Source organism: Adiantum capillus-veneris, chromosome 5 (assembly GCF_014529385.1).
Source record: "Adiantum capillus-veneris isolate H3 chromosome 5, ASM1452938v2, whole genome shotgun sequence".
Lineage (NCBI taxonomy): Eukaryota > Viridiplantae > Streptophyta > Polypodiopsida > Polypodiales > Pteridaceae > Adiantum > Adiantum capillus-veneris.
The window spans coordinates 17,186,660-17,195,475 of record NC_140935.1 but is presented as its reverse complement, the minus strand read 5'-3'; the positions used below and the strand labels follow the sequence as shown (position 1 = coordinate 17,195,475).

The window sequence follows — 8,816 nt, the reverse complement described above, 5'->3', positions numbered from 1 at the left end:
TCCCTATTGGATCGACAAGCCCGGTACCTGACTCTAAATCATACATAATACGCGTCCATCGTAGGTGATGGGTGTCCGTGTGCCGTGAGGGTTAACATGATCTCTTGGATCAACGATACACACAGGCATGTGGCACCCGAGCAATGTGTTCTCACTTTCCGAAACAAAGAGGAGAGATTGAAGCTGCTATACGACAGTCCCACCTCCTCAAGGGAACAAAACTGTGGATTACAGAAGAGTTGACTATGAATCAACTTAAGAATAAAAAAAGTGAGCTTAAGAAGATGCACGAAGCACGCAAGGAAGGTAAATGGGCAGTCTATCGAGGTAAAGCCATCATTCAAGAGTTTCGAACTCCCAAAGGGGCTCCCCCCTCATCCGACTCCCCTTAGGTTTTTGTTTGTTACCCTCCCAGCGGACTCTCAGTCCTTAACTGAACACTATCGTTGTAATGTTTTGTATGGTTTACCCTAACGGACTCTCAGTCCTTAACTAAACACTATCATTGTAATGTTTTATATGGTCCCATGGGTCATATGTGACCTCCATGGACGATAATTGAATCTCTCTCTCTCTCTCTCTCTCTCTCTCTCTCTCTCTCTCTCACATACAAGAATGCGAAGGTGGAGGGACCAATACTATGGTAAGATATCAAAAGCGAGCAAATTCTTCAATCTCACAGGAACGAGCCAAGTCGTCGGGTTTTTTTACCTTTGCTCTAATATGATAAACCACCCACGGAAGGCTTTGCTCTCAACTTCGTTGCAAGCACACACTTGCTTTGCAAAATTAGCATAGTAAAATACAGTGGCAAGCAAGGACCAGTAGTAGAAGTATGTTTTCAAACTTGCGATCACACGATAACCAAGCAAGCAACTCAACAATCGACCTATTGTAGCCGCATGATCTATTTGTGAAATGTGTTATTATCAATGTTAACAAGAGCTACACTTGGGGGCTGCTCTAATACTTCCGCCTTACCTTAGATACCCCTCTGGTACACACCATCCACAAAATTCTCTTTTCCCACCCCTCTCTCTCTCTCTCTCTCTCTCTCTCTCTCTCTCTACATGTATCAATATTTTCTTTGTGTGTTTCGAGGATAAATGATAAAGGGAGACGACGTTTATCTTGAAACAAGCAAACATGGACATACACAATCTTCATGTGAGAGAAGGAAGGCGATATGATCCATGGCGAGATAGCCTACAGGGATGAAATAAGTCGAGATGTCATCATGCATGTCACGTTCAAAGGGGCCCAAGGCTAGGACTCCTACTGGTGACCCCTTTTCACAAAGCCATTGTGAACCAAAGAGTGACTGTGCGCTCCCACCAAACTCATAAAAGGCCGCGCATTTTCTTCACGTCGCTCGGGGCTTTTCAGAACCCAATTCGGCACACGAGCCGACACACGCAGAGAGAGAGCGCTGGTCTAGCGTGTTTCTACTCCTGCGCGCTGCATCCGTGTGTGGCTCTGTGTGTCTGTGTGTGTGGAGAGAGAGAGAGAGAGAGAGAGAGAGAGCCGTACGTGGCAGGAGTGTCGCAAAATTTCCATCAGAGGCGTCTTAGGCTGTGTTTCTCAAACCAGTGTGTGTGTGTGTGACGAGAGAGAGAGAGAGAGAGAGAGAGAGAGAGAGAGAGAGAGAGAGAGAGAGAGAGAGTTGCCATGGAGACCCAGCTGAAAGACCTGCGAATCAACGGAAGCCCATCTGTTCTGGATCAAGACCCTTCTCATACTGTTGGTGGTGGTGTCCGGGATGTGTATGGAGAGGACTCCGCCACTGAAGATCATCTGGTTACACCATGGAGCAGAAACGTTGCCTGGTAAGATCTGGCATGTCGCACAGAGAGAGAGAGAGAGAGAGAGAGAGAGAGAGAGAGAGAGAGAGAGATGTGCCTGCAAATGTCAAATGTGTTAATAAAAAAAACACTTCGTAAATGGCACATGAAAATAGATACCAGATTGGAAATTCTAAAACATAGCAACATAGCCCACTTTGCAGTGCCATAGCAGGATTTCAGCTAATCGGCGAGGGGTAGTGGGGGCGGAAAATGGGAGCTCTTGTGTATGCCGCTGCTAGCGCTTTGAAAGTTGTAGGTGCTACACTATTCTTACTGTTACGACAGCTTTTTCTTGCTTATCTGGCTGCTCTATCCAACCAAATTGCCGAACGTGCATGTGGAAATCTTCCTACAGCCCTCAAGCCTCTCTCTGTCTCTCATGGTAGTGCAACCAGATATCAAGGTTAACCCTGGCAAGACTCAAGCTGTTAGGAATGTTATCAGTATGAAGTCTTTCAGCTCGATCCCTTTAGGACCTCTATGTCAGCTGGTCAAGCTGCGATAGTGAGATGCTTGCGTAAACCCGGGTGATTTTTCTGGCTTGTACTAGTCAAGATGTCACATACATGCCAAATCATTTTTTTCTTAGCGCACCACAAACGGTGAAGCACTCTGATCATCTATCACACATCTGCTGTTGACCATCATCATTCCCTCTCCTTTGAAATTTGAATTATTTTCTTTCTTGTTAGGATTATTGTTGCCTGCTTTTCGAAATACGTACTGCTGGATTTTCATAGCTTGTATACTGCGCACACAACCTCCCAACTAAATCTGAACTCACCAGCCTTGATTTCTTGTCTGAACTAAGATATAATAGCTTGTATATTGCGCACTCAACCTCCCACCGTTCTTGACTTCTTGTTTGACAACAGTGGCATGGAACTTATGCGGGATCCTCAATACAATAAAGGGCTTGCTTTCTCTGATAAGGAGAGGGAAAATCACTATTTGCTTGGCCTTCTTCCTCCTGCTCATTTGACTCAAGACCTGCAGGTATTCATTTATTCATGTCACTTACAATTCTATACCTCCTCAAATATTTCAATTTACCTGTGTAAAGCTCTTCTAAAAAGCAGCTCGCAATGACCCTTATGTTACCACCTTGCACCTTGGCAGGCTAAATTATTGGGCCAAACTACAACAGGATTTTGCAAAGGCCATCACTATTTTTCCAAATTATCAAATAAGGATAACCATGTGATCTAAATGATGAGTTGCCAGCAACCGTGGTGCGGCACCCACCAGTATTTGCAAAAAACCAGCTTTTAGTGTATTTAAATCTCGACTAGATTCTGAGCTTGCCTTGAAGAAAACGGGTAAAACTTTACAAATTTCAATGTGTCCTTTTTCCCTCTAGTCAGAAAAAAAGTTCTTGGCAAGCCCTGACCCACATAGGATGTTGAACAAGGGATTGTGAGTGTTGATCAATGGCAAATTTGTAAAGCCTGCAAAATGCCGGCATGTAAGGTTGTAATCAGGGAAATCTTAAACCATGGCGATTTGGCTCACGACTTGTTGCAGTTGTGTTTTTGTGCAAAAGAGAAAAAGGGGACAAAAGATCGAGCACACAAACCAATCCAGAAGTATAGCTTGAGTCAAGTCGTACTTGTGCTAGCAAGCCGACCAAATACCCGATTCCTGAGCTCGACAAATTGTCAATCATAACATGGAAAATTATGCACTCAAAATGTAGTGTAATAGGCAACAAATCGTATCAATCATCTGATACGTAGTATATAGAAAAGATAGATGCTGTGTCTTCTTTAAAGACCATAGTTTTTACTTGGATCACATTAAAACTGATGATGACATTGAAACTGCCTATCAAAGTAGACGCTTTTGTAATGCACTTAAGACACTGCAAAAAAAGCGATGCATACTTCAAATTTTTCATCCAACAATAAGCCTATGCGGCATAACAAGAACAAAGTTCCAGCATGCATAAAATTAGACCCCTAAATTATTTTATGTACATGGTAAATCACCAAGAACAAAAAGGCTTCATGAAGATCTATCAAGAGTGCTGTTTCAACCACTCTCTTACTCTCCCTCTTCCTGCCCCCCTTCTTTCAAAATTTTCTCCTCTCACCATCGCGTCCATTGTTGCAAGCAACAATTTTACAGGTGGACAGAGCTATAACATTACATCTTGGTAGAAAAGTGTATGTGCCACATCAGAATTTGTTAGGACTTCACTTAATGAATTCCTCAAAGTCACTGACGCACATGCATGTGCAGACTATTAAGTGCCATAATTCATTATGTTTGTGTACAAACCATATATTTTGCCTATATGTTCCCTCTAAATCTTTTATCCTAACAAAAGTTTCATGGAGTCCTTGAAAACGGGATAATTCATTTCCCGTGATCTCACTATCCTACACTTGCAGGGTTCGGTTCATACTATTGATACTTAACAGGGCACTGGTTCTGGAGGTCGCACTATTGATGCGATCAAAATTAGAGCATTAGCCATTTTGCTCATGGAAAGAAACAGCTGATGATGTATTCTGTGAATTCAAACAGGTTCAAAAGGTCATGCAGAACGTGAGATCCTATGCAGATCCTTTACAACAATACATTGCAGTGATGGGCCTTCAGGTATAACCAAATAAAGTAGCTCTTACAATTTATTACACAATGTCTTCCATTCTACAATCTTCTGCGCTCGAAAGACACTGCACATTGCTCTACAAATTATCATGTCTAACAAGAATAGCTGTCTGTCGTGGCGAAGCTCAAAGATCTGTTTGCTTTCCTACTCAGGAAAGAAATGAAAGGCTTTTTTACAAGGTCCTGATTGATCATGTTGAGGAGCTTCTTCCAGTAGTTTACACACCAACTGTGGGAGAGGCCTGTCAAAAGTATGGAGCTATCTTTCAGAGGCCGCATGGATTATACATCAGTCTCAAGGAAAGGTCCAAACATTACCTTTTACTTCACACCATGTATGCATTTAAAAGGGACACCAATCTCATTCATGCTTAACCTGAAATGCTTCAACCTTTGAAGGGGCAAAATTTTGGACTGCTTGAAGAATTGGCCTGAAAAGCTTGTTCAAGTGATTGTTGTGACTGATGGCGAACGAATATTGGGATTAGGTGACCTTGGATGCCAGGTATAGCAATGTACAATATGTTTGCTTGGACATGAAATCACTTACAATTTAAATTAGCAGTTAAAAGAATCGAGCGGTTGGATAGAGGTGATCAAGCATAGATTTAACAAGTCAAAACCTCAACGACCTAATTGCTCTACACTTCTATGTGCTTGCAGGGTATGGGCATACCTGTGGGAAAATTGGCATTGTACACTGCGCTCGGTGGAATCAGGGCTTCAGGAGTACGATTCACACGTCAACTCTCAAAATTTCTCCTGTTTCTCGAGCTACTGAGATAAATAATGAATGTACTTTCTTTTGTGAAATATGCAGTGTCTTCCCATAACAATCGATGTTGGAACAAACAATGAAAAGTTGCTCAAGGATCCTTTCTATATTGGCCTCAGACAACGGCGAGCCACTGGAAAGGTTAACAACCCTGTCACTTCATGCAGAATCTTAATAAGAAAGTCTTGTAACCTGTTGATGCCTCTCTTCTACAGGAGTATAGTGATCTGCTTCACGAATTTATGTCTGCTGTTAAACAAGCATATGGAGAAAAAGTTCTAATTCAGGTTGCAATCCTATCTCTTCCCTCCACGGCAGGCAATGGATCATTTAAACATATCTCTTAATGTGTTTATAATTTCTCCAGTTTGAAGACTTCGCAAACCATAATGCGTTCACATTGCTAGCGAAGTATCAGACAACTCACCTTGTTTTCAATGACGACATTCAGGTATATACACTCGTTCTCTTTGACTTCTGTCAATGCTTGTCTGTTTACCCGCTATAACCAACATCAACTTTTGATCCTCTGCAGGGTACTGCTGTGGTAGCTTTAGGAGGATTACTTGCTGCACTCAAGGTTACTGGTGGGACACTGGCAGACCATACATTTCTCTTCCTTGGAGCTGGAGAGGTGTGCTTATTACCACATGTAGAGTAGTAGATGTGTTCATCAACCCCAAACCTTTTTTCTGGTAACTCATTTGCAGGCTGGAACTGGAATTGGCGAAATGATTGCTTTAGAAATTACAAAGCAGGTACCCAATAAGCTTTTCTGAGTTTCTTGACAATTCAGAAATGCTTGTCAATCTAGGCTTCTCAGGAAAACCCTACTTTGACCATTATTCAATCTATTTGCAGACGGGCATGTCACTTGAATCAGCCCGGAAAAAAATATGGCTGGTAGACTCAAAGGTAATGTTTTTTCACAAAACAAAAGCTAGAAGGAATGTTTTCAGTCTGACCATGCGAATTGTGTTTAAATTGAAACTCAAGCTATACCTGCTCAACTGCAACAAGATCAAGTTTAGTCCAGTGAATGGGAATTTTTTTAAAAGAGGTAAAAAAGAGTGACATCCAGAAACAAATAAAACTCTGTGGAAGCAATGCATGGGAATTGTGCTTCAAGAATGATAAGGTCATTCAGAAATTTAAAAACTTATGCAGACAAGCTTATCGATGCAATGAATGAATAGCAGATTCAATTTTCACACTGCTATTAGGCAGCTTGCTAGAGAGAGAGAGAGAGAGAGTGTACATATCTGCTTGTAGCTAGACATGGGCAAAGATCAAGGAGAGGGAAACAGTAAAATAGCCACACTATTACTTACAGAATGCTATACTTACCACCTCCTACTACAATTCCTTGGCCTTTACTGCAAGCTTAATGAGAGCTGAATCAAATTTGTTGTCTACAGTCTGGACAACAACACATTGCTAGTGCATGATGAAGTGTCAAAGAGAACCATTATTCTGCACAGTTCCACACAATTCAACCTGTCTCTGTTTTTTTTAACACTTTGAATTCATTTCACCTGGATTGCCTGCATCTTCATCAACAGTTTGGTCCATGTTTGCAAATCTGGAAACTTAATCTTATATTCCTGGCAGGGTCTTGTTGTGAAATCCAGATGGGAAACACTCCAACATTTCAAACGCAACTTTGCTCACAAGCATGAAGGGTGCAAAGACCTCTTGTCAGCAGTGCAGGTAAAAAAAATGAACACTACCTTGTTCATTTATATGTGAAGAATGTCTCTGAAGCACCAAAGTATATGTCAGTTTTTATGGTGCAACTGTTTCAAAAATTGACCAACAAAGCTTTCAAATTGCAGGCCTTGAAGCCAACAATTCTGATCGGCACCTCAGGGCAAGGCAAGACTTTCACAAAAGAAGTAGTTGAAACTTTCACATCATACAATGAGGCGAGTTTGTCCATATTTAACTGTTGAATTTCTGCATGGGAAGGCTGATCAACATATCATTTGTCAAATCATTTTGCACGTAATCATTTGTGTGCAGTGTGTTTACACACACACAAACACACACATACACATACAGATGGTCTCAAAACTACAACGATGGTTGCTTAATAAAACATAAAGAGTCCAAGAGCATGCTAAGAACTGAAATGACGTGTGATGCAGAAACCTGTAATATTTGCCCTTTCAAATCCAACATCACAGTCTGAATGTACTGCAGAAGAAGCTTACCACTGGAGCAAGGTTGGTACATCCCATATTTGGTTCTAGCCCTCCTGCACCCAAAAGCTGCACTTTGCTGAGGCTAGACAACTCCATGCTTGTAAACAGGGAAAAACGATTTTTGCCAGCGGAAGTCCATTTGATCCAGTGACCTACAAAGGGAAAACCTTTGTACCAGGCCAGGTAATAATTACTCCCCTGATACGTATGTAGTTATCACAAGTAGTATCACACAACGTCATTCAAAGGCAGTAATTTGGCTTTCTGACATTTCTTTCAAAAATATGAAATTTTAAGGGCAACAATGCTTACATATTCCCTGGAATTGGGCACGGTGTCATAATCTCTGGTGCAATCCGCATGCATGATGACATGCTGCTAGCAGCAGGTATGAAGTAAAACGGATGTATCTTCCAAATACTGATGTGTGCAAAACTAAAATAGCTCCTTCAATGTGAACAGCTCGAGCCTTGGCTGACCAAGTTACCAAAGAGCATCTAGATCAGGGCCTCATCTATCCTCCATTCAAGAACATTAGGAAGATATCAGCAAAGATTGCTGCAGCTGTGGCGGACAAAGCCTACGACCTTGGTAAGAGCTTGCGCTCTCTCTCTCTCTCTCTCTCTCTCTCTCTCTCTCTCTCTCTCTCTCACACACACACACACACACACACACACGCTTTCGCTTCGCTGACTCGTACCTGTGTGCGTATTTCGACAGGTCTTGCGACGAGGTTACCCAAGCCTGCAGAGCTGTTGTCGTACGCGGAAAGTTGCATGTACAGCCCCACCTACAGGCAGTACCGCTAAATGAACCGCGGCGGCCTTTTCCATAACGGAAGAGACAATATTATGCAACCATTCTTGCATTGTAGCCTATAACTGCAACGAAATGATTCAAATTCAATTTTTTCGAGTTTACTTATCGGCTGACTCTGATAATTTTTGACCTGAGGGTCGTGACACTGAAATTCATTCGTCCGACCTGGCCGATTGGTATTTGCGGAGCCGCAAAATTGTTATTAAAATCCTTACATAATAAGGACATGGTACTCTCTCTCTCTCTCTCTCTCTCTCTCTCTCTCTCTCGCATGCGCGCTTTGCATGCATTGCTAGTTCTTGATTGGCAAGTGTGAAATATGTGCATGAGAGGGAGGGGGATAAACAAATAGAGTGATTCTTTAGAGATGGGGCAAGAGGCACTTACATGTGAATTATGTGTGTGATGATTGCCAATTGCTTTATCCAAAAACGGAAGTGGTTGATCCCAGCATCTGTTGGAATTAGGGTTGCAGAGAAACACACACAGCTTGGAGAAGACGAAGGAAGCTCAAGGCACACAATAGAGAGTGTATTCCTTAGTGTGCAATGGAAAGAT

At 42.1% G+C, this 8,816-nt stretch overlaps 1 protein-coding gene across 1 annotated transcript; it reads left to right on the top strand.

Annotated features, from left to right (window-relative positions):
• Positions 1 to 1,370: 1,370 nt before the first annotated feature.
• LOC147456939 (NADP-dependent malic enzyme-like) lies at positions 1,371 to 8,497 on the top strand. The gene is made up of 19 exons (XM_086512011.1): positions 1,371 to 1,826; positions 2,720 to 2,840; positions 4,374 to 4,448; positions 4,614 to 4,765; positions 4,860 to 4,965; positions 5,124 to 5,189; positions 5,281 to 5,376; positions 5,451 to 5,522; positions 5,603 to 5,686; positions 5,771 to 5,869; positions 5,946 to 5,993; positions 6,097 to 6,150; positions 6,847 to 6,945; positions 7,071 to 7,160; positions 7,383 to 7,460; positions 7,548 to 7,622; positions 7,737 to 7,827; positions 7,902 to 8,030; positions 8,160 to 8,497. Exons 1-19 carry the CDS (start codon positions 1,669 to 1,671, stop codon positions 8,246 to 8,248), a joined length of 1,782 nt encoding a protein of 593 aa, XP_086368137.1. The 5' UTR covers positions 1,371 to 1,668; the 3' UTR covers positions 8,249 to 8,497.
• Positions 8,498 to 8,816: the final 319 nt, after the last annotated feature.